We start from the raw sequence: 24,839 nt of genomic DNA, 5'->3' as shown, positions 1-24,839 counted from the left end.
TTAAATCCCAAAATGTGTCGAAATCCACTTTGTTCTATTACATTGTATTGAGAAGGATGGGGCTGTGTGTAGTGATTAGCACGGTTGGTTCAAAGCAAGAAAAATTCTGGTCAATTCTGGCGTATTTTGTTTGCAGTTCCTCATGTGTACTTTTGGCCTTTCTCACACTATTCTCAGGTTGATTGGCGACTACATTTAGTTTTTTTTTTAAATTCATATCACCCTGTAGCTGGGATAGTTTCCAGCCTATCCTGTCACACAAAAAAACAAATAAAACAAGAAATGTCTTATTCTAACACTTCAAGGGCAGTACTGGTAATTTTTTTTTTTTTTTTTAAAGCTTCTTAACTTATTTTTGTCAAATAGCTGATGTTAAACATTTTAGCACTAAAGAAAACACTGCAACGCACCCCTCACTCAAGAATGTGGTCAACGGGAGCAAACGGATTTCTTTTCTGCAACGTAAGCAGAGCCTTGCCGTGACCCCGGGAAGCTGCATCCTGCGAGGCTCGCGCTGACCACTGGTGACCCTGGAAAGGAGGGTCACCACAGCTGTGTCTCCGTTGAGGTTTTCCCATTTTCCTGTTGATGTGCATTTAAATTGGCTTCTTTATTGAAAATTATTCTCATTTATTCTACTCCTGTTCTAAAGCCCTTACTGCGGTTAAACACCATTTCGTACCAATTAAAAAAAAAAAAGTGGCCAAACTAAATGAAGGGCGAGTCATTGCTTTGGGTTTACACATTTTAAAATGAGTCACTACTGTAATAAAAAGAAATGAGGAAAAATACTAAAAGTAAAAAGGGTACAAACATATTTAGAATATTTATAATTTTTGGCTTAAAAAAAAGAGGTAATCTTTGAATTTAATTATTTATTATGCATAATCAAAAGTATTCATTTTCATTTATAAGAGCAGGTTTCTGTTCATCTTTTGTTTTAATACAAAAGGCGCTTGTCGACCAAGTATCACTTACAAGCCCAATAAAAGTGGAGCGCCACCCTTTGTTATGAGGCAGAATGTATTCACAGACACTGAGCCCCACCAGACCTGCTTTTGTGTTCTTGAAGAAAGTGACACCACACTTTTTTTTTTTTTTTACATTTAAACTTTATTGGTTTTAACATCTTGAAACTAAAGGCAACAGCAGGAAACAAGGCCACAAACTGAAAAGGGGCATAGAAATGAGGGAACAAAGGAAGCAAACCAGGAGGCATTCTTACACTGTCCAGTGGTAACATATGGCTGTGTGCAGGTCAAAGTGAGGAAATACAAAAACAATAATAACTCATACCAACAAATACAGCACTAAGTGGATGCACTCAGCAATAAAGCCACAAAGCAAGAAAAGGGATAAGCCAATTCACTTCCGGCCTGAAAACAGCGAGCCCCCCACGACTAAACGCACATTCAGGTTCAAATGTATAATAAGGCCAAACCAAAGCAGAGCTGAAGTGGAGGAATGCTGCGGCGTAAAACACGCGAGACGATGCTCAGGCTGCGACCTGCATTCATTTATCCCAAACTGGCCCGTCTGGACAACGTTTTAGTGGCTGTTGTGTAGATTGGATTGACAGAGTTAAGGCTGAGTGTGACAAAAATGTGCATTGAAGCTGAACACACACATCCACTTTCACAGGGATCCCAAAGTGCTGAGTATTCATCACTGATATTTAGCCGCGTTAATCTTTAACACCAATATGTAAAGACGTTAACTGAATAAGGCACTTTTCCCTCAAAGAGATGCACAGACTGTGAGGGGAGAAGAAACACAATGGACCCCAGGTTTCCATGGATACAGACATACCCCAACGTGCCATGTTGGGTCCTCAAAGAAATGCAGCTGGTAAAAAGTAAGGAAGCAGGCGGCAGGAAGCGCCGTCCACGCAGCAGCTGGGAATTATGCTGAAAAGCTTTATCTTCATTCAAGTGGCTCCACATGCAGAGCGAGTGAAACTAAGGCCAAACTCCACAGCCCACCCAAAACACGCGTGTTAAAGGCAGGTTAACGGTGAGCAGCAGAAAACACGCATTCCCAAACTATACAGGCCAAAACAATCTATTGCATTCATTTGGTCAATATTTGGAACCATTTATGCTTAATTTCTGATGTTATCCGTCCTGCGGTTGACCCACAAACACACATAAATGCCGGCTAAACGAAGAGAACTTTGGCTTAAAGCGCACAATTTCCAAAGGCATTCCTTTAACTATGTAAAAAAAAAAAAAAAAAAAAAATCACAAATAATAAAGCTTTTTTTTTTTAAGTCATAAGCAGGTAAGTAGTCCAAGCATCTGGCATGCTCTTCAGGGGAGGGGTACACAGAAGGCAAACTTCTAAGGAACAATACTTCATTTTCACCTTTTCGTGAGCAGAAAACTGGAAAATGAACAAAAGCAGGACATGGCTGGCTAAGGGCAGAGCAAAGAATTGGCAGCGAGCTGGTTAGACGGCTAAACTTGAGCTTCAGAAGTCATCTGCCCTTCTCCAAGAAATCATTTACATCGCAAAGTCAGACGTACAAAGATCATTTGACAGGAGCAACACTTGTTTTTTATCTAACTTAAAAGCACTCAAACGATCACCTTCGTTAAATTAAGCCCGCTGGTTTTCAAGTATAATCTCAAGATAATCCAACTTGAAATAAATTCCCCGCCAGCTCATTATTCATGTTTCCCAAAGCCCCATTTATGCCAAAGGTACAAAAACATGAATAATGAAATGGGATGAAATTTGGAGAGAGGCTTGCAAAGCTGCAAAAATAGAAAATTCACACAAAGTGTAGCTGCATCCAGACTCAGCGGGGCTTTTGTTAACCGTCTGTATTCAACAATAAAAGACTCCTCAGTCCAGCTGGAAAACTGGAGCTCCCGCATTTCAGCACAGGGATGCCTTCAAAACAACTGGTGAAAATATGGTAACCAAGACGTGAAAAGTCCTCCTCTTACTCCTTTACTGAACATTAAAGGCACTTCACCGGCCACAACAAACCCCCTTTCAACAGCCGCCAGAAAAATGTCTTCCGTTTCTGAAATATTCTTTGACCTTCTCATATATTCTACAGAAAAGGTCAGCTTCCCATTCCTAGTGCGCACAAATTCAACAATTAGAAATAATAGATGGGAGAGTTGTGGATCTGAAATGGATTCAAATGATTTATTGCCTTCAGCTGCTCGAGTAGCAACAAGGATTTGACACTTGCCCTCCTTTATGAGGCGAGAGATTTCCCAGGGGAATAAAAACAATAATAATAATGCAGAAGGCCAAAAGAACAAGAGTCCTTCCAGCTGTGGCATCAGAAGATTAGGTGCTGCTTTTACTCTTTTGAAAGAATCCCTCCTTCATTTACATCATTCATGTCTGCACAGGAAAAAAAAAAAAAAAAGGAAAACCCAGAATTTTGGCCAAAAAAAAGCTGCTGTGAATCATCATTCAAGAATAAATCTGAACTCATTGTGTCTCCAAATAAGACCCAGGAAAGTGACTCAACCAATGACTGCCTCCTAAATGTGATTGATAAAAAAGGCAAGAGCAGAGGGGTTGTAAAAAACAAAAAGCCCATTCAATTACTGCAGAATGCTTTCCACAAATTGACTAACATGATGGCGGCTGGGTTTGCATCCAGATGACGCAATCCATTGGTTCTAGATTTAAATGCCTGTCAGCAGAGATCTGTTAAATTGTGCAAGTTGATAGGAATTATTCATACTTGCTGGTGTGGCTACAGTGCAATGGCAGCAGTGATGCGGGCTAAAATGAGCAGGTGCCATGAAAACAACAAATACTAAAAGACATTTTTTTTTTTTTTTTGAAGAGTTGGAAACACCGAGTCCGCTCGGATGCGAATGTGCTGAATGGAAAGTTTTCTCTGGAAGGCTCTGCTCGGAGGCAGAATGATTCCAACCACTTCAAAGGGTGTGGTAGTTACGGTCCTTGGATTTGCAGAATTTGTAGAGGAAGAAGATCACGGCCTGTAGGCCCAGGACCAGCACTATTCCACCGATGAAGCTGGCGGCGTCAAACGTGGAGGTCTTCGGAGGGTCGACTGAGGGGGAGTTTGTTGCAGCTGAGGCACAGAGCAGCACAGAGACCATTTAACACGTTTGCACGAGCTCAGATTTACAACGCTGATTGAACCGTTGACTTACTTGAATTAGCCGGTGTGGAAGTGGAGTTGTTGACAGTGGGAGCTGGTTGGAATGTTGTACCGACTGTTGCATTCTCTACAATAGTGTCACAGTGAGAAGACATCCATCACTTTAAAAAGTACACCTTTCACGATTCATTTAAGGTGGTTTTATTGATTTAACAGCTTCTGTCTCAAATCTTTGGACCTCTTTTTAAAAAAAAAAAGAGGTGAATTTAAGAGGAAGGGCCCCACAGATCTGCATGGGGCCACAACAGCATGAGAAAAAGGTTCTCAAACCCAAAAGAAAAATGTGTGTTCTTGTTTTTATGAACACACTGGCCCTAATGTTTGCATACAAACATCAGGGCCATAACCTGAGGCCAGATTTGCTTTAATGTCTTAAAATCTTCATCCTTGAAAAAGGTACTGGGACAGCCAAAAGGTGAATTGGGATTCACTGCAATTTATAAAAAAAAAAAAGAAAAAACTCATTTTGAACCATTACTATCATGCAAAATACTCAAATTATACTTCAGTAACTAAAGTAGGAAGTTGTTCATTTAAACAAGTGCATAAAAGAGTCTTACTTAGAATCAACTTCTCCTTTTTGAACTGTATTGGCTCTTTTTGCTTAAAAAAATGTCTCATGTTCTTCCAGATGACAAATTTTACTAAGGAGATTAAGTCACAAAAGGTAAGAATGTAAGGTTTTTAGAGTGTGTAAAAGCAGAATGATAGAATCACTGGAAACTACAAATGTACAAATCTAAACGTATTAAGGATAAAGTTTGGTTTTCGGACTTTTCAATAAGGCAGCTTGATAAAGACCTGAACATTTTATAAAGAGACAGCAGCAGCCGTACTAAAAACTTCTTAGGTCACAAGCATGACCACATGTATGCTGGTCATTTCCTCTGTTAGTCACAGATTAGCACACATAGACTTCTAACATCACACCCTAAGGCTTGCAGTGACTTATTGAGGTGAAGTAAAACTTGGTTCTAATGAACTGTCGAGTGTTTTATAGCACCAACACTGAAGTGGACTACAGAAGTTGCATAGAAGAGGACAAACCGGGCCTTTTTAGAAGAATCCAGTTACCTGTAGTAGAACTGTTAGAGGAAGCGGTGGTGGGGACTGGAGTGGGAGGGGAAGAAGCTGAAGCCGGGACTGGAGTGGACGGAAAAGCTGAAGACGGCACCAACATCAAGACAAAACCCACAAAAAAGAGCAAGACAAACCACCCAAAGAACAAGGTTAAACCCAAAACAGCCTTTTACATGTTTTGTTGTTAGCTTCTTTTTTATTAATTTTGCAGACAGCACACAGACGACACAAACACCAACATTTCTCAAACTGGTCATTAAGACCATAATTAGACCCAAACTGAATCTGCAGAGAGCCCATAATCAATGTTGGGATAAAAAGTACATCATATATTAGAGACTGCTGATTCTTTTGGGGTCTAAAAGAAAAGTGTTGAGCAGAGCTGTTATCTTTCTGCACAGCAAGCGGTGAACTGACCTGAACAGCTGGCATTGGTGCAAGTGTCGTTCTCTCCAGCAAAAGTTGCGTTTACACAACCAAAAAACGAGACTGAAACACATACAAAGAGACACAAAGTTGTTAAAATTATGCATTTGATTTATGCTAACAAAATAATACAGACTTTGAGGGTTTTAGGCACAGTTTGTCTAAAAAAAAAAAAAAATGTTTTCCTTAAAAATCAAAGAAACAAAAAAGATAATCAAGCTTCTTGAGTCATTCTGGAAAGAAAAGAGAAAAAAAGCCCAGAAAGTCACAAATTCATATTCATATTTTTTAAAGACAGATCAATATTTTACATTTGTAATATGTTTCTTTAAAAAAGCAGGAATGCCCCTGCAGGATTGTGTCAGCAGCTGCAGATTGTAATGAAAAAATGTCCCAATTTTGTATTTTTTTTTCCAAAAAGCATTTCAGGCAGCCTGATCAGCTGCAGGATGAGAGCAGCAGAGGAACGGCATCAGGCAGATAAAGGTCCATCTGTGGAGCTAAAACCTCTAGATCGATGACATGATGTCAATAAGAGAACATGGGATACCGGCTCTTCTCTGAGGACTTGGATTAATTTTGGGCATGTAGAAATGCAGGAGAAAAATCAGATGAACACAACCGAATGGCTCAGTTTAAATCAAATGTAAAAAAATTAAATCGTGACAGCCGTTACATACGCTTGCTTTGCAGCAAAGATCAGGGATCAATTTCCATTTTTAATTAAAAATATTTTAAAAATTCAATCATATTTAAGACATGGTGAAGTCATTTGCCATCAAACAAAACTAATAACAAATGGGTTGGGTCCATAACCAGAACGCCCCCGATTGCTAACTAACTTTCCAAAAAGCTAAATAAATCAACTAACTAACTAAAATAACTTCATTTTTGCAATTACAGGCTTCCATCAGTTAGCATCTTAATCAAGCAAATGGTTGTTTCTGTTTTGTACATCCTGTATTTGTGTGTTGTTGTTTTTTTAAACCTAGTGTATTCCATTTTGCAGGGGTTTATCTTTACCCGGGATGAGATGGGACTTTGCCCGTCCATCAAGTCTCACCAAGACTCAGGAGACTCTGAAGAAGCCGCTTTATGCTCAACGCTGCTGCAGCTTTATGCACAACTTTGACGAGAACAGATTCCGCCAATTTGTGTCAGTTTCAAGCCCTGAGTCACGGTGGCGGAAAAATATGGCATCATTGTGGAGCATTGTGTTGGTCAGGATCTTGTGACTATGCTCTCCTTTCACACCCAGTTATAAAGCTACACACACAAACACACACAGAGGTGCTGCTGCTCGACCTCAACTGTCACAAGATTTTTTAAAGAACTTCGTTAAACGACATTCCATCGTAAATGGGACACTAAACAAGAAAACTTAAATGAAAAGCTTTATGACCCTTTATGAAACACACATTTAAACTGCATGTGTTTGAATGCTGTCAATCAACATATTATACAAGTTGAACAAAAATATTTTTCAAAAGCTTTGATATTTGATGAGTTTCTTTTATACTTTAGGGCTATAATAAACCAGAAAAATAATTTACAAGCGTAAACTATATGTAGATTTAAATAACAGACAATAAACGTAGCAAAAAAAGAAGCAAATATTGTGGAAAAGCTTGTTTCCCTTTTATAGAATTTAAATTTGTTTGATAAAAATTGCTGTACTTTCCTTCCATTTTCCCTGTAACTGGTTAATTTAACAGAAACGTGGGGAGGTGTGCATTTTCCTTATATGAGGGTGAAATCAGGAGTCGCGTCTTCGGTTTGTTGAGCACCTGGTGCAGCTTTTTATGCAATAACCGAAGGTAATAATTCCCAACGGACAGATTCCTGAAAAATCCACTAGCGTCAACACAAAGTGGCTCTGCAGCAGTTGCAGAGTTATCAATGGAGGATCATTTAACAGCCTCCATATAAGGTCAGAAATGAGTCACCGGCTTGTGCGACATTTTCCACAGAGTCTAGGCTCAGAGTTGGACTTTTTTTTTTCCAGATTGTGCATCGTCATGCTCTGACCTTGAATCAAAAGCCTCAAACAAGCATGTGCTTTGCCGTAATCACAGGTTTGTGAAACCAAAGCCAGCATGGCGTCCGTGTTGCTTTCAATCAGTTATATGAAGCTTTAGTTTGGTCTTCCTTCATTTGTTGTTTTCAGTTAAAAAGCAGAAATCAAACAATACTTTCTGCTGGCCAGCTTAGCTTTGCACAGCTTTTATGTGGGCTATAAATATGCATCACTGCTCTTTTCTTTTCTTTAAAGCTACAAATAACCCTAAAAACCACAGAGCAGAATCCTTTTCTAACGAAATAAACCCGTGTGTTTCAATCTAAGACAAAGACTTAATCAGTGAAAGGCAAAATGGTGGGCCAATAACCCCATACGTGTGCGTCCTGACACTGCTATGTGACCACTGAACCATGTGCTAGTAGCCTGTGAGATGTTATCTTGCAGGCAGCTGCTACAAGAAAAACTCACGCTCACCATTTGCCAAATTAGTGACATCATTGTCACCATGCTGCACGCCGCCATCGCGCTCCAACTTAAGAGTCAAAAAGCAAACTGTCACATTAACCTCGACCCTTCTGACTGAAGAAAAATGACAGCTTACAGAAACGTCCTAAACCACAGAGTTCTCTGGTGGAAACATTTATTTGCTACCGTGATGCTGCATTTCAGAACAACCACTCAGTCTGAGCTGACCTTTCTGGGTGAAAAGCAGTAAAAAATAAATAAATAAAGATTATGCGGTGAGCTGGTTTCACACTGCAGGGTTTTAGACTACGACCAGGAACTTTATTCCCGACACGTGTCATTACAATTTATTAACAGCTTTAATGTGTTAAACCACAGTAAAGTGCTTTTTCTGGGCGTTTTATGCCCCAAGTCAGCAATAATGAGATTAAAAATTGATGGAAATAAACCCTGCAAGAAAAAAACCAAAACAAAAAACCTCAAGATCGAGGAACGATGTTGGATAAAAACAAGCAGAAATGATTTATATTTCCAGAAATCTGCATCATTTCATTCAAGTTAAACGTTATAGGCTGCAGCCAACTTCAGATAAATGTACCCATAAAGGGAAGTCAAGCCATAGAAACCAGTAGAAAATAAGATGGTACAAAAGATGTGCAAAAGAATAGAGGAATACTACAGATCAGTCTTAAATCAAAAAATAAAAAAAATATTTGAATTGGCTAAAACAGATCTGAGGCTAAGCATGAAAGAAGGATAAAAGGCAAACTGCTGCTTTAACCTTTAGTGGTCTATGGCCTTTTTTGAGAGCTTTTTTCTATTTTACTTTTTTTTTGCATTTATCAACTGTTTTTGTGGCAATGCTTGATCTTTTCATACAATCTTTCCAAAAAAAAATAAAAAATTTATGAGAGCCAAAATTGTCTTTTTTTTGGTAAAAAACAAAACAAATTTGGGATCAAACAGTTTTTATGTTTAATATCAAAAGATCAACCACATGGAGACAAAATAAAAATGTATAAATCCACAAACGGAGTAAAGACGATGTAAAAACTGAGATTTGTCTAAAGAAAACAGACGAAGCTCCCAAAGCTCCGGTCAAAGTTCCAAGGATTTATTCCTAGTGGTTATGGCAATTATGTGTCATAACTTGTGTTATGTTTTTTTTAAACTGTCAAAGCTGGAAAAGCCGTAAATTTTGATAGAAGACTATGCCGTCAGGGTCGGTGTCATTCCTACGTCATTGTAAACGGCGGATGTGATTCACTGCTGGGTTTACTATGGAGCAGTTTGACTCCTTTGCAGCAAATGAACTGCTCTGCTTTAGCTATGATTAAATACTCAACTGAAGTGTTTTATGATCTTACTTCTGGAACGACTGAATAATTTAATACTTAGTGCCACCAATCTACAGCTTTGAGATCATAATGCTGCCTGGACACGTGTGCTTTGTTTGTTTTGGTGTGTCTGAAGCATCTTTAGGAAGTTTAAAGTACAAGAAACACGTGTCAAAAAATAGAAAGACGACAAGAGAACCTACTCATCTAGTCCTGCTCGAATGAAAAGAGGCACACAATGTTGCTTTTCCTGCTTGTAATTCTCGCAGAGGCATTTAACCCTTGTGCTATCTTAGATGACCCCACCCTTACATTGACGTGTTCTCCCTACCATGACAAAGGTGGATAAAGGTGGAAAGATTTCATATAATCCATGGACACCAGTGAAGATCACAAATCATTGAAGAAACAAGGTTCAGCGCACTGTCTAGTGGGTCTAGGTGACCCAACTCCCACTGGTAAAGTGCCTAGGATAGCACAAGGGTTACCACAAAGCAGTAGGTGTGTTTTCTGATCAGATCTCTAATAAAGTCTATCAGTGAGATATCAAGGCTTCAGAAACCTAAAATACTATCATTACTGAGATCGTCTTTGATCCAATCTGCACACCCTTTCCTCACACTTTATCTTCACATCCCAAGAGCGGATGGTGCAGACTTCCTGTCGTACATCCCCTTACTTCCCTAACTTACTGACCATCTATACAGGCTTGGTAAATTGATTCGCCTCATTTTTTTTTTTACAGATTAAACTGATTTATGAACAAATAACACAGACACTTTGACGACAAAAGCACTGTCAGCTTTTTTACTATAAATCTTGTTTGACAATGACAGCTGCTTGAAAACACACTGATCCTCTTCTGAACAATCAAAAAGCATTAAATCACCAGAGAAAGATGTGAACATCATATCATTTTTATGGCACGTCCTAATAAAAATCTAATATTGAATAATATTTATAACTGCTCTTTCAATTTTCAGAACAGATTTTTTCTTATTTTTAGCACATAAAATTACTTTGACCCAGACAGATTTAGTAAAACAATAAGTAAAACCATAAAATATCAAATTCATATTAAATTTGTTTTATTTACTTCAAATTTCCACTTAAGTTGACTCAAATAGAAAATTAAACCCTTATCAGATCCTTTTTGTGTTGCAATTGTAATAAAATGAGACATTTTACAAAGTTCATGCACTGTAATCAGGTAAAAAAAAAAATTACAAAAATTTAAAAAAGCAGAAAGGTTTGGTAACATATGAGTCAGTTAGCTAACCTGTTCAGATGATCACATGTGAAATAGGATTACTTTACACACAATTTAAGAGACAGAAAGCTCAACAATGTGTCACATATTTAGGAGATACTCACTTGCTGTGCAGTTCGCCCATTGGCAGCCACTCGTGGTTCCACATTTCTCACACGACAAAGAGCTACAGTCATCTGGAAAGAGGTCCAATTTAGACTTTCAAATTAAATGTCTTCAAATCTCCAATTAAACATTACATTGTTCAATGCAAAAAAAGCCCTAAATGATGATAATCAGATAAATAATAAACTTCTGACTTCTTTTTTATATTAATTAATGATTTTTTTTATTGGTACTTTAGTTTTATGGTTAATGTAAACATTTACCCAATTTACATAATGAGTTACCAATCTGTTAAAAAGGAACTGGGAATCTGTAGACTTCACAATAGTATGGTCAGTAACATGATCTACTGCAAAATCTGTGACACGTCATGGAAAACAAATATGTATAGAAGAAAGGTGGTTTACATGTGGATTTGCTTGAGAAAATACAAAATGAAAGAAGGGGGAACTTCAGGGAAATTTAGATCTAACATAGATCTAAAAATCATACAACAGGTGGTGGTGGGGGGGGATTTCCTTCAGAATAAAGAAAAAGTCAAATGTATATGTAAAGTTATTTTCAAAATAAATGTCTTAGAAACAATCAAATAACGCAACAACTGACAAAATATCGATTTATGTAAGGCTGCATCAGTTTGGGTTAAAATGTCCTTCAGCTAACAATAAGTCCTTGTTTTCTTGAAACTCACTGTTGCAGACGTGATACACAGTTTTGTCTTCAGTTCAAACTGCTGGTTAGCGGGCTAAACAAGCTAAAACTGGATGATGATGTGTGAGAATAAGGCTGCCAAACAGAAAATTGTTAAATATTTACAATAAACTATCATTTTTAGATGGGATTTTTTTTCCTTTTTAGAATAATAGGTAGATATAAAATACAAAGAAAGACAGGCCGCTAAAAGTCAGTTTAGGCATAAATTAGCTGCTAGCTTGGCGGGGAGAGGTAGAAGGAAAACTTACCTGCGTTTAATGCCTCGGCGCCAATCAGCGCCACAGCCGCGGCGAAAAACACCACCTTCAGGAACATGACTGAGGCCGACCGACTAACAACTCCGCTACTGCGGCGAGACGAAGATGTGTGCGTGGAAACGTCGAGAAGGAAACTCGGGGGATTACGCGGCTCTCTCCGCGCTCCTCTGGTGTTGCGTTCCTGGTGAAGAAGGCTGCTGTCGCTGAACGCTTGCACTTCCTACTTGACAAGTCATGTGGGGGGGGCAAAACAACAACCTAATTATACGTCAGAGACCGGAAGTGACAGAACTAAGGAGCGCCAGGTGTGTCAATTTTAAAATTGAATTTCTGCGCCTTTTCCTTTTTCTCCAATTTCTGTTGATGTTTTTCAAAATATTATTTAAAACATATAATTATGTTTTAATAATATATATTTTATAGGATAGTTATTTTCTTGTTTGTTTGCAAACTGGTCCTATTGTACAAGTCCAAATCATAGTACCTACCTTTTCAATTTCTGACTGTGTTTTGTTCGTTAACATTTCATTTTGATTTCTATAAATTACTTTTGTGTTCCAAAATGTGTTTCCCTTTTTGTTTTTTCTGGAAACACAATGAAAATCCAGAAAAGGTATAGGTACTCTGGGATATAGCTGATTGGATGATGACATTAGTCCAGTGTTTTTCAACCTTTTTTGTCCCACGGCACACTTTAACCTTGACTCAAACACTGCGGCACACCAGCATCCAAAATTTTTGAAAAAGGAAAAACTCAGAGTCTGTATTGATGCACAGCCCCTCCACAATCTCAAATGCATTTTTGTGATAATTGTGGCAGAAAAAGCTGGAAGTTGCAGCTGTTTTTTTCTAAAAGTTGTAATAAAAGTTAAGTTAAAAGATTTAAAAACGGATGTGTGTTCGTTGTGGTTTCAAGATGGTTAAGAGAGACTCATTGTCCGCTGAGACGCTGTCACTTTAACCCAATGCATCATGGGAGATATAGTGGCAGACAGACTAGCGTCTCTTAGCTTCATTGTTTTGTTCACATGTTCCAAGGTCTGATACCGGATCCCGTGGAAAGCTACACCGCTAAAGACAAGCTTTAGCTGGTATTTTTGTTAGAACTGAGAGACTTTACGAGCAGAATCGGAACAAGGAAGTGAAGACTTTAAGCACTTCTGATTGGTCAGACTGATGACGTGTGATTAAGCCTCCAAGAATGATTGGCGGAGACAGTTAAAGGGGCGGGACTTTTCCGAAAACAGCTTTAGCTGCAGCTAATTCGCGGTACTGTCATTCTTGTCAAAATGTCTTTAATAGAATCAAATAAACACAAAGAAAAAAGTATTTTACGATCTTTCATATTCCTAACTACTCAGTATTTTATTAGGGCCTGATGGATGAACACAGATCTGAAATCCTGGAGAAGGAAAATGTTTTTAGATCAGTTAATGAGGGCAATATCCCACGGCACACCTAACCATCTCCCACGGCACACTGGTTGAAAAACACTGCATTAGCCCATCATTTCAGCCAAGTTATTTGGCATGAAGCGACACTGCATATCATCATCCAGTCAGCAATGTCCGATACTACTTGCCTTTCTGGATTTTGTTTAATTAAATTTTATTTTGTTTCTGGAAATTACTTTGGTTTTCCCCCAAAAAAATCGGGAAAAATGTTTTTTTTGTTTTGTTTTCTAAAATGTAATGCTTTTTTATATATATTTGTCTGTTTTTCCTTTTTTTTCTGTCAGTGTGATCTTTAAAATGTGTTTACGTCAAGTAATTTGTTGATATGAATTCCACTTCAGGGCCACTGTACTTACTTACTATTGTCTACACAGCAAAAAGCCGTAACAGCTAAAGGATTCCACATAGTTTTAGTAAATTTTAAGTTCACAAACTGGAAGATTGGATTAACTACACATCAAACAACACTATAGATGTTTTAGTTTTTGCAAAACCAAAATACAATTACTTAGGTATGCTAGTAAAGATAACAAATAGATTGAAACGTTTTATTTCTTATCTTAACAATATATTTCATCATAATATAAAATATCATCTAAAATATTCATATATTCCTTAAAATAAACTTATGAGCAGGTTGCAAATGATTTTTTTTTTACCTTACTTCAGTACAAACATTAGAACAAGGGAACAAATTGTTAAAATGCACTAATGACTTTCAGACCTAACAAAACATGTCAAGATCTTGTTGAACATCTCATTTAAGTCATGGAAAAAAAAAGAAAAAATGCACGTTTTCAACTCAAGTTTACTAACAAGAAAATTAAAAGAAGTTCAAGAATGCCACTGGTAAACTGTAAATACAAGATCTACGGTTTAAACAGCCCACAAGCTGCAATCCTGCACTCAAACTTAGGTCTTTCGTTGCAAGTAGGAGCTTCTTCTAATTTCTTCAAGACATCAAAACCCTCGACCACTTGACTAAAATGAAACGAAGAAAAAACAGTTTAATTAGAAAGTAATAAAAACACCAGTTATAAATTTGGAAATAAAGTTATCCGTTTCCAGTAAGAAACACAAACCCGAAGCCCACATAGGTTTTGTCCATCCAGGGTGTCGGCTGCAAGGTGATGTAAAATTGGGATCCATTACTGTGGGGACCTTTATTTGCCATTCCCAGAATGCCTCGCTTGGAGTGGGAAATGGCAAAGCATTCATCTGAAACCCATGACAGGTCTATTTAAACATAAATCTACAGTAAGTAAATTCCCTAAAAGAATCTTCTAAATTTTGTATCGACCTTCAAAGGTTGGTCCATAGATTGACTCCCCACCGTTCCCTTTACTCCCTGGAGAAATATCTTCAAGCAAAGTCTCACAGTGATGAGTTTCTGACATTTTCTCAGTGAACATAAGCTGATTATATATTTATAAAAAGCACTTAAAAATTAAGGAACAACACATGTGGCTTTCTCCATACCTCCGGCTTGCACCCAGCCATTTGGCACTATTCGATGAAACAGGCAGCCCTTGTAGCAGAGCTGTAGGCCACTCTGGGACTGGCCACACTCCCCTGTGCACAAAGCCTCAAAATTCTTTGACGTCTTTGGACACACGTCTGAGAACAACTAAGGAGAAGACATGCAGTGTTCTCTAAAGATGTGTGCAGTAATCAAGCCTTTTCTTATGTCACAGTCTGAGTTACAACTAATTTCCAGGTGGATCTAGTAGCTCAATAATTTTGTGGTATTTAAGAGGTTTTTTTCAGAGACAATGTGTAAAAACATTGTAATACACGTTCCCTCACCTCAAACAATATTCTCCTTGCTTCTTCCCCGGCAATCTCAATGTCCATAAACACAAACCGATGCTGTATGATTAGAGAACCAAAATCTGTTTAAAAACTCTTAAAAAACAGAATAGGTTTAGTCTGCTGATTTGAAAATCATTAAAAGATTTTTTATTCCCAATAGAAACACATTTAAAATGAGTTGTAAATGCAACACAAGGGTGGCAAGAAATGTAACAGGAGCAACAATTATTGAAACCAATATAGAAACATCCAAATATTTAAAAAGATGAATCTCCCATGCACAATAACTTCACTTGCCCCAGTTTTTTGGAGGTGTTTGGTGTAGTACTCCTCAGCGAGAGCCTTGTAGAAACTCTGTGGAGTGTGTGGCTGAGTTAAGGTGAAATTCCATTGAGTTTTGGCCCAGTTGGACAAATCTGTTTCATCGCCAAGGAGAAAGCCATTCAGAAAGCACATCAGGTTGCTGGAATACTGCCAGGCCTCTCCACGCAGATCCTTGAATCACAAGTTTGAAACAAAACAATGCCTTTGTCGTGAGTCAGCATGACACAGCGTCAAGCTACAGCACTGTCTTTGTTATGTGAGGATAGGGTATCATAGCTATTGTGATTCAATTCCAACAGTAACTCATGTTATTAATAAAGACAAAATCTTTTTCCGTTTCAAGTGACTAATGTAGAAGATAAAAGAAAACAGGCCTATAAATAATGTATTTCAGATAAATGTAATACACTGTTAAAAGCTTTTCTTTGATATTACTTTAAAAAATTAAGGCAACATTTTCCAAGCAATTTTTTGTAGTTTACTGAAGTGGAATTTTAAGTTGGTAAAACTTTTTATATTCAAGTTAACTCAACATAATTGTTGAGAAAAAAACTACTTTAAAAACATCTTTAAATTTGAGTAGGTAGCACTTAATAAAAAGAGGATGTATATAGCAAATGTGTAACTATTTTTCATACTCAAATGTAAGTCCTAAAAGTTAATTTTTGATTAAATAACTTTTTTTGTTAGGACTAAAAATAATTTAAGAAATACAAAAGTGTCTTTTATTTTGAAAAGATTTATTCAGTTTGCAAAATTAAAATCTTAAAATTACGGTGGCCCAGAAGGGTCACAACACAACACATTAACTTTACACACAACACATTAACTTTACACACAACACATTAACTTAACACACAACACAATAACTCACAACACAACACATTAACTTTACACACAACACATTAACTCACAACACAACACATTAACTCACAACACAACACATTAACTCACAACACAACACATTAACTCACAACACAACACAATAACTCACAACACAACACATTAACTCACAACACAACACAATAACTCACAACACATTAACTCACAACACAACACAATAACTCACAACACAACACAATAACTCACAACACATTAACTCACAACACAACACATTAACTCACAACACAACACAATAACTCACAACACAACACAATAATTCACAACACATTAACTCACAACACAACACATTAACTCACAACGGAACTAAAGCTGCAATGGAAGTGCTTTTATTCTGAAATTTCCACTGGGCTGAGTGGCTAACTGCCTAACAGAAAGTAACGTCACAGTGAGCTGTGGAGGGAGCATGTTTCTTCTACAAGAGAAGCTACACAATGTTAACGCACACTCCTCCGCGCTGCACTCACACCCCTCTCTGTCGCTGCACGTGCTCCGCTCCTCTCCCTCCGTTCTTCAGCCCCCTCCTCTCACACTCACTTGGTCCCCAACACCCCCCACCCACCCACACACCCTCCCAGTCCCTGCACACGCTCCTCTCCTTTCTTCCGCTCCCTCTTCCTCTTCCTCTCACACACGCACGCGGTCCCCAACACTTGACACGACAAATGTGGAGAGATCCCCACTGTCAGGCTTTAATGAACACAATTTCTAAGAGGCGGGGCGTTGCACTCCCCCAACAACAGGTCCAGAGCCCGGTCCATTAAGCTCTGCCGTTCACGGAGCTTCAGTACATAAAACTCCAAAAGCCACATGGCCTAACGTAGGCCGCTATTATATATTCATGAGTGGGAAAAAACCCGCTGAACCGACCTTAAAACCGCCTAAATTATGCATTTTGACCGCAAATTTACACCCAAAACCGCCCAATCTGGCAACGCTGCTCCTAGCTTATCTTGTAGAAAATCATGCTCCCTCCACAGCTCACTGTGACGTTACTTTCTGTTAGGCAGTTAGCCACTCAGCCCAGTGGAAATTTCAGAATAAAAGCACTTCCATTGCAGCTTTACTTCCGTTGTGAGTTAATGTGTTGTGTTGTGAGTTATTGTGTTGTGTTGTGAGTTATTGTGTTGTGTTGTGAGTTAATGTGTTGTGTTGTGAGTTAATGTGTTGTGTTGTGAGTTATTGTGTTGTGAGTTAATGTGTTGTGAGTTATTGTGTTGTGTTGTGAGTTAATGTGTTGTGTTGTGAGTTAATGTGTTGTGTTGTGAGTTAATGTGTTGTGTTGTGAGTTAATGTGTTGTGTTGTGAGTTAATGTGTTGTGTTGTGAGTTATTGTGTTGTGAGTTATTGTGTTGTGTTGTGAGTTAATGTGTTGTGTTGTGAGTTAATGTGTTGTGTGTTAAGTTAATGTGTTGCGTGTAAAGTTAATGTGTTGCGTGTAAAGTTAATGTGTTGTGTGTTAAGTTAATGTGTTGTGTGTAAGGTTAATGTGTTGTGTGTTAAGTTAATGTGTTGTGTTGTGACCCTTCTGGGCCACCGTATAAAAGTACCGTACTCTTAAAATTTCAAATAGAAGTATAACAGTTTTAACTTAAAAATCAGCTTAGTTTAGGCATAACATAATTGAGTCAAATTGTCAACATTTAAAACAATAACACAAAAAAACAGGGTGAAAATTTAGAGAGAACTATAGCCTTTAAAAAACTTCACAGACGTTTTGGAGTCTTGGTGTATCCCAAACCAGCAAAGAGCAGGCTCTTAATCATAATGTCTGTATACAGGAACTTCTGATGATTCCTGAGGCATCTGGTGGATGGCAGTTAAATCATTTTATGTAAGTAAATTTTGAGTTGCATAAATATTTTTAAAAATTACTTCTAGAGAGCCTAATTAATCTAGAATAATGTGATAATAATTATTTTGTCACAAATTAACTGAAATAAACAATAAACAATGCCCTTTGAACTTTTTACAGTGTCGAAAATACTTTGGAGATTAATAAAATGGAAAAAATTGAATCATAATAGTAAAATAATAATAAGTATTTTCTGTTTTTTTGGGTCCTTCTACATCTAAAAAAATATATTTTAAAACAATGTACTGCCTGAAAATTCCTACCTTTCTCTTGTTGCATAAATATGTGTGCCAGTCAAATTCCATAAGTGGCTGGACTTTTAGGTCCAGAAATGCTTTAGGAAACTTCATATTTAGTCCCTGGGGTGACAACAAAAGGTTTTGCTTAAGTTATACTGGAGGAAAAATGTAGCCTAAAAATATATAAAACACTTTACCTCGGCAATACTTCTGGCAATGTGAAAATTTGTGTCTGTAATTAAGCCAACAATTTCTATGTTGACTTTTGAGTCCATGGTTAAAGAAAAATGTCAAAAAAAACCCAACAGTAGTGTAACCTTAGCAACCACAGAGCCAAGACCGATGGACGGCGCAGAATTGTGACGTCATCATCAGGTCGACCGTTCGGTTGGGTTTCGACCAAATTAGGTGTTTCCTCTTTTACGTATTTGTTTTTTGAACCCGCTTATTTATCATAATTTTATATATTTATATAGTTAAAAATAAATTAATAGTTTTAACTTTGTTCCAGTTCCGCTCTTGTTTGCTTTTCGATATGGAAACAAACAGCAAAAGAGTGTGGTAGTAGCATTCGACAAAACAAATTGAACGCAGCCTCCCAAGGCGCCAAATTTAAACAAAGATCTACGACTCCTCGTTACCTTTGTACAAAATTTGTGGTTTTAGTTACATTTTATCTACCTAACACCCCCTTTTGGTCACAATTATGGGGGTTCACGATTTGTGGTCAATTGTTGAACCGGTTCGCGAGTCGGTGTCGCTGTACAGCTTAAGCGGAAAGACGCTGGCAGTCGACCTTAGTCTGTGGGTTTGTGAGGCCCAGCACGTCCAGGCGATGATGGGGAGAGTTACAAAGCCCCACTTAAGGTAAGCCCATTATTATTATTTTTTTTGTTAGAGAGTCCTTCTGTTTGTCTAAAACCAAAATGTTATGCTATTTTTGGATTTGGTGGAATTCAGGAACTTATTTTTCCGGGTTTCGTCTCTCTCGCTGATGGGGATAAAGCTTGTTTTTGTGATGGAAGGAACAGCTCCCAAACTTAAAGCTGAAACCATGAGCAAAAGGACAAAAGCAAGATATGGACAGTTTAAAAATCCCACAAAGTGCAGCACAAACACCAGCAGGGGGCGCTTTAACTCCATACTCAAAGAGGTGAGTCACCCGGAATCCCTTTCTGATGTTTTTGCAGAACATCACACGCCTTTCTCCTTTATCTAGTGTGCAGAGATGCTGGATTACTTAGGAGTGCCTTGGGTGATGGCTGCAGGGGAGGCTGAGGCCATGTGTGCGTATTTGGATTCACAGGGCCTGGTGGATGGCTGCATCACCAATGATGGAGATGCTTTCTTGTATGGGGCCCGAACTGTCTACAGGAACTTTAATATGAGCAGTAAAGTAGGTCAAAACACACCATCTTTCCAAAACTAATAATTCTTGCTTTCTTTTGAGGGTATTTAACACTAGATGTATCCATTTGTTTCAAGCATTAGTAAAACAAATCATGTTTATCTATAAATATAGTGCCACTATAGACTGTATTCTAGACATTTGCGTCTATTGCCACCAATATATGGGCTCTGCTGGGATCTGAGTTGTACCAAGAGAAAATAAACAGTTTTTAAATGGTTCAATTCTTTACACTTTTGAACATAAAATCTATTCCTGTAATTCAAATAAGCATATAAAGTTTTCATTTTTCTCCTAGGACCCTCAGATTGACTGTTATCAGACTTCCAGAGTGCAAACGGAGTTAAATCTGTCAAGAGAGAATCTTGTTGGTTTAGCTATTCTCCTAGGCTGCGATTACATTCCTAAGGTGAGAATTATAAACCAAAAGCGTATATCACTCCAGGAAAAGGTATATATGAATGTGCATCTCTGTGGTTTTTTTTTCTTGTAGGGCATTCCAGGTGTTGGGAAAGAGCAGGCGCTGAGGTTAATACAGGCACTGAAAGGAGATTCGCTGTTGCAAAGGTTGGAAACCTTTTGGTTAACCCCTTTTTAGTAGTTCAATGATGAAACATTTTTTGCTCATTGTTTTTAACTTTCAAGGTTCATTCAGTGGAGGGAGGAGAACCCTACTGTGTCTGGTGTGGTTGTAAAAAAGGTTCCTCACTGCAACATATGTCGACATCCTGGTGAGAGACTTCAGCATCGATAAGTGAAAAGTGGTGATTTAAGGTTTTTGTGACAACACTGATCTTTACTTCGATTTTTCAGGCTCAGCCACAGCACATGGGCGACAAGGCTGCAGACTCTGCAACAGTCAACAATACTGTCAGCCTCAAGACTTTGATTATCAGTGTCCCTGTGACTGGCACAGCCACGAACAGACCCATCAGGTGGTGTCTTTCGAAGCAAACATCAAGAAGTGTGTACACAATCATTTATATTTTTCCATAATAAGGCTTAATAATACTTATAAATATCAATATTACGCAATATAATGATAAATGCTTGAAAGGCATGCATGAATTTTAGCAGTTTTGGGTTATTTAGAGAAAAATATTGTGAGTTTTCTAAACATGTAGTAACATTTACAATATTTTATAACCGTGTTATTATAAAGAAATTAAAGTCTAATTCCTTTAGTTAAAAAAATGACTGCCCTTTTTTTTTGACAGATTTGTTTTTAAATGAACGTAAATAAAATGTTCTTTGAACATTTACATAATGTACAAATTGTTTTTGGGTTTAAAAGGTAAAAACTTCTTAAAGTGGCATTTTCATCATTATGCAGAATTTTTTATTGAAATAATACAGATATTTTACTTTTACAGTTGAAATTCTAACTTACAACATTTTTGTTATACATCATTTTCTTAATGAAAGTCTAAACTGACCTAATAGATGGTAACAAACTAGGAAATTCAGTTTGTAAACTAGCTTTAGAAATCGCCAACATTTTTTTAAAGTCTTGTGATTTTTCTTTTTTTTCATTGATGCTGAAGTCACCATTTAAATCTTTTTTGTTTTTTTGTTTACAGAAAAACACTCTGCAGTCCCCAGTTTCCTTTTACAGAGGTACACCTAATTTCTGTCTTTTTGTAGTTTGTATCACAGTTAAAGTCCTTTTTAACACTAGAACTCTCTGTCAGATCATCAACGAGTTTCTGGTTTCCAAGGATAAACCTGTATCGCATTTCAAGAGGAGACAGCCAAATATGATGATGATGCAGGTATTCTCTTTGTAAAACAGTTTGTTTGTTTTTTTGTAAATCTGTGGAATCAGTGATCAATGGTTACTGCATGTTTTCCCTTAGAAATTTGCCTATGAGAAGATGGAGTGGCCAAAGCATTACACCAGCGAAAAGGTTTTGGTGTTGCTGACCTACACCGAGCTGATGAATCGAAAATATGGGACTGGCGTGTCCTCCCAGATCAAGCCCATCCGGTAGATGAACCATTTCTAAAACGATGACTGAAAAGTTGTTGTTATATTCCCAACGGAACATTTGTTTTTCCTTTAAAAAGAATCGTGAAATCAAGAGTGAGGAACGCTGTGGCTTGTTTTGAAGTCATCTGGAGAGCTCCAGGTTAGCAAACGTTTCATGTTAATCCGTGTTCTGCTTTGATATTGCACGTAATTGTGTACTGTAAAATTAGGGGTTTTAATGGGTGAAATAACATGATGATTGCGTCTTCAGTCAGAGGTTAGCTTTAGATGCTTGTCTCTTGAGACTTTGAGGTGAGCTTGTGAGGTGAAAAATGTGGCACAACAGCCTAGAGGTGCTAAACTGACTTCCTTTTGGAGCTGGGAAGTCTGTCATATCAAAGTCTGCTTCACTAACAAGCCCGTCTGACACAACAGGCCCGAGAAAGTCTCAGTCGATGCTGAGATGGGGATTTTCATGGCATATTAAAGAAATATTTCCTCTGTCAATTTCATTTGTGAGCTTGTTTGTGCACCATTTAAACAAATGCTTTGTTGTTTTTTAAGTTTTATTATTTAAAATAAGACAGAATAATTTGTTTTATTTCAGACTAATTTGATTCTGACCTTTTCTCTCTCGAGAACATTTTGTGTTTCCGGAGGACCGACCTGTAGAGGAGCAGCTTGAGGTGAGGACGGTGGAAGAAGAATCCCTCTTTCGTCTGGCCTTTCCTGAGGTCGTAGAGAGCTACATGAGGAGCAAAGCTCTGGTCCAAGAGAGCAAGAGTAAGAATGTGTTTTAGAATTGATAGCACTACACTAACATGCAGGTTTAAACTCAAGATTTTCCATGTACCACAAAGCTGCTCCACTGCTTTAACAAGTCTCCCAGACTTCCCTTGCTAAGCTGACAGCAGTGTCCTGATCAAAGCCACCTGGGGATTTTACTAGTTTTTCAAGGCTGTCAATTACAACAGCCCCAACACTAGAATATAGACTTCTGCTTTGACTAATTCACACTTAAGGCTTTAATGCATCTGAAAGTTGTCTCCCTTATGGGTTCTGCTGTTTTATTATTGTACTAAATTAGGTTTACACAATTTTTAGCATTTTCTTCATAATGCAGTTGATGTTATTAATACATGACTAAGCAAAAATTAAAGTTTCTGCCACATTTTCCAGGTCAAATATTAGAAATTTTAAACTTTCTGCTACAATAAAATAAATTCAATTGAGTTATTTATGACAATAATTTGACATTTCTTTCTTTCTTTTTTAGTTCGGTGTTGCATTAAACAGTTTATGACCCACTTTGATCACAGATTTGAGTGAAATGACATATTTGGACTGCAGTCGTTCCCTTTAACCAAATGAAAATGAGAAAGAGGCCTTCTTATAATTATTTAGGTTTATTATTGTCCTTTTGTTTCATTTTGTCCTGCTTTCATTTAACAACTGCTTCTAACATTATGTCTGGGTTTTTTTCAGAAAAAAGACAGAAAAGAAAGGAGAAACCTTTGGAAGTCTCTGATAATGTCACAGAGCTTTTGGCAAAGATGACCCTTCACGGCTCTTCCACACAACCACAAGCTCTGCTTCCTAGCAGCTCCAACTACAATCAAACAGAAGTGCTTGTTTTAGACAGTCCGGTCTGCGATAAGCAGCTTCACAAGGAAAAAGTAGACCACAGCAATCCCATCAGACCTCTGCCTCCCACAGCTTCAGAGGATGCTGCTTCACCATCTGTTTCTGTTGTTATTGGCGCTTTACATTTGAGTGATATTGACTGGGATGCTTCTTCTTTTACATCCTCCCCTACTCCACAAGCAAATAACACCACTAAACCGGAGGAAAAGACCACAGGCAAGGATGAAAGACAGGAGGAAGAGTCGGGACAGGAAGCCTCAGACAGTGTCAAACAGCCAGATCTGGATCTGTGTTACACAGACTGTTCTCTGAGGGACAGATTACTCATGAGGAACTCGAGTAAAAGTCTGAGTTTGACTCAAACTGATGATGTGGTCTCAAAGTACTCAAATGCTGATTTAAACTTTTCTGAAAGTAATTCACAAGGAAAACTCAGGAAGATCATCTCAGAGGAGAAATCGGGTTTTAGAGACAAAGGTCAGTGTGCATTAAAAGTGACAAAAGAACACGCACAGAGTTCAAGAGAGCAACAAATTGTTGCACAAGTTCGACAAAAAATGATAGAAAACGTCAAATTCAGCAGAAATCGTGAACAGAAACATCCGTTAATCCAAACTGCCCTGACATCATCACAACGATGCGACTCTTACCCAGGTAAACGTGACAGAAACAACTCAAAACAGCAAACCATCAAGAAAAGTGTGTGCATGAGTTTGTGTTCATCCAGTGAGGAAAGTGACGTAGAAAACTACAATTCTAAGCCTCAAGGAACCACAAAAGCAGCACCAGACGAGATCAAGAGTAACTTAATTTCAAATCCTCCTCTGAGACTTGTGCCTAAAACAGACAAGCTAGACAGAAAAACTCCCTGTGAGGAGGTCAAACCCTTAAAATCTGTTTTAGCTCAAATTAAAAATCAGGACATACATGGGCCTGAAACTGATGGTGTGTTTCTGCAGTCTCCAGACTCACCTGTGACTGTGTTAGATGAGGAAGACTCTTTGATTTGTAGCGACAGTCCACTGCCATTGGCAGAGAGGCTGAGGCTCAAATTCATGAAGTGAGTTGCAGAGGTTAATCTGTCCCACTTGAAATTTTGATGACATCCTGTTTGATATTAAAATAAATATCAGTCTTTAAAGTGACATTTTTAAAGATGAATGTCTAAACATGTTTTCTTTCTCCAGTATTATTTTTTGTATATAATGTATCTTTTTACATATTTGCATTCAGAGCAGAAAAATCCCTTATAATTGGGTCAATTTTGGAACATTAGGCTTGCTAACCTATTTCAATGTAAAGATTCGAACTGTGTAATTGTAATCACTGAAACAAAGAGATCAAGCTTTTCAGAAAGCATGAAATATTAAAGAGATGTTTTAAGTCTTTTCCCATATTTGT

General features: G+C 37.8%; 3 protein-coding genes across 6 annotated transcripts; 1 reads left to right on the top strand and 2 right to left on the bottom strand.

Moving 5' to 3' along the window:
- Positions 1-1,087: 1,087 nt before the first annotated feature.
- On the bottom strand, positions 1,088-12,084 carry cd164 (CD164 molecule). Of its 3 annotated transcripts, none has more exons than XM_023952855.1 (6): positions 11,825-12,083; positions 10,862-10,933; positions 5,657-5,728; positions 5,228-5,320; positions 4,152-4,220; positions 1,088-4,069 (listed from the first exon to the last, which is right to left on the bottom strand). In XM_023952855.1, the coding sequence occupies exons 1-6, from the start codon at positions 11,889-11,891 to the stop codon at positions 3,912-3,914; spliced, it is 531 nt and encodes a 176-aa protein (XP_023808623.1). In that variant the 5' UTR covers positions 11,892-12,083; the 3' UTR covers positions 1,088-3,911. The 3 variants fall into 3 exon arrangements, with proteins under 3 accessions (XP_023808623.1, XP_023808624.1, XP_023808625.1); XM_023952856.1 differs by having other exon boundaries at positions 4,152-4,226; positions 5,234-5,320; XM_023952857.1 differs by lacking the exon at positions 5,228-5,320 and having other exon boundaries at positions 4,152-4,226; positions 11,825-12,084.
- Positions 12,085-13,823: 1,739 nt separating this feature from the next.
- On the bottom strand, positions 13,824-18,770 carry ppil6 (peptidylprolyl isomerase like 6). 2 transcript variants are annotated; one of them, XM_004083507.4, is made up of 8 exons: positions 18,615-18,770; positions 18,442-18,537; positions 15,397-15,594; positions 15,094-15,156; positions 14,767-14,914; positions 14,588-14,647; positions 14,370-14,505; positions 13,824-14,268 (listed from the first exon to the last, which is right to left on the bottom strand). In XM_004083507.4, exons 1-8 carry the CDS (start codon positions 18,690-18,692, stop codon positions 14,157-14,159), a joined length of 891 nt encoding a protein of 296 aa, XP_004083555.1. In that variant the 5' UTR covers positions 18,693-18,770; the 3' UTR covers positions 13,824-14,156. The 2 variants fall into 2 exon arrangements, with proteins under 2 accessions (XP_004083555.1, XP_020570318.1); XM_020714659.1 differs by lacking the exon at positions 18,442-18,537 and having other exon boundaries at positions 13,935-14,268; positions 18,615-18,766.
- A 16-nt stretch (positions 18,771-18,786) lies between these two features.
- Positions 18,787-24,834, top strand: gen1 (GEN1, Holliday junction 5' flap endonuclease). Its single transcript, XM_011491647.1, has 13 exons — positions 18,787-19,284; positions 19,378-19,570; positions 19,637-19,813; positions 20,124-20,234; positions 20,319-20,392; positions 20,471-20,556; positions 20,639-20,789; positions 21,406-21,442; positions 21,517-21,597; positions 21,682-21,812; positions 21,893-21,954; positions 22,434-22,577; positions 23,280-24,834. Exons 1-13 carry the CDS (start codon positions 19,124-19,126, stop codon positions 24,500-24,502), a joined length of 2,631 nt encoding a protein of 876 aa, XP_011489949.1. The 5' UTR covers positions 18,787-19,123; the 3' UTR covers positions 24,503-24,834.
- The last annotated feature ends 5 nt before the right edge of the window (positions 24,835-24,839 follow it).

The sequence above is a fragment of the Oryzias latipes genome, chromosome 24 (assembly GCF_002234675.1).
Source record: "Oryzias latipes chromosome 24, ASM223467v1".
NCBI classification, from domain to species: Eukaryota; Metazoa; Chordata; class Actinopteri; order Beloniformes; family Adrianichthyidae; genus Oryzias; species Oryzias latipes.
The sequence above is the reverse complement of the archived record's forward strand: the minus strand, read 5'-3'. Positions and strand labels throughout refer to the sequence as shown.

Bases quoted from the DNA above. Each gene is read 5' to 3' on its own strand.
- gen1 (XM_011491647.1), top strand. From the start codon at position 19,124: ATGGGGGTTCACGATTTGTGGTCAATTGTTGAACCGGTTCGCGAGTCG. The intron at 21,443-21,516 runs GTACACCTAATT...ACTCTCTGTCAG, and splicing joins CCCAGTTTCCTTTTACAGAG to ATCATCAACGAGTTTCTGGT. The intron at 22,578-23,279 runs GTAAGAATGTGT...GGTTTTTTTCAG, and splicing joins TCTGGTCCAAGAGAGCAAGA to AAAAAAGACAGAAAAGAAAG.
- cd164 (XM_023952855.1), bottom strand. From the start codon at position 11,891: ATGTTCCTGAAGGTGGTGTTTTTCGCCGCGGCTGTGGCGCTGATTGGC. The intron at 4,221-5,227 runs GGATTCTTCTAA...TTGTAGAGAATG, and splicing joins CAGTTCTACTACAGGTAACT to CAACAGTCGGTACAACATTC. The intron at 4,070-4,151 runs GTAAGTCAACGG...TCTGTGCCTCAG, and splicing joins TTCCACACCGGCTAATTCAA to CTGCAACAAACTCCCCCTCA.
- ppil6 (XM_004083507.4), bottom strand. From the start codon at position 18,692: ATGGACTCAAAAGTCAACATAGAAATTGTTGGCTTAATTACAGACACA. The intron at 18,538-18,614 runs GTAAAGTGTTTT...TTGTCACCCCAG, and splicing joins TTGCCAGAAGTATTGCCGAG to GGACTAAATATGAAGTTTCC. The intron at 15,595-18,441 runs GTAGGAATTTTC...TTGTGATTCAAG, and splicing joins ATTTATGCAACAAGAGAAAG to GATCTGCGTGGAGAGGCCTG.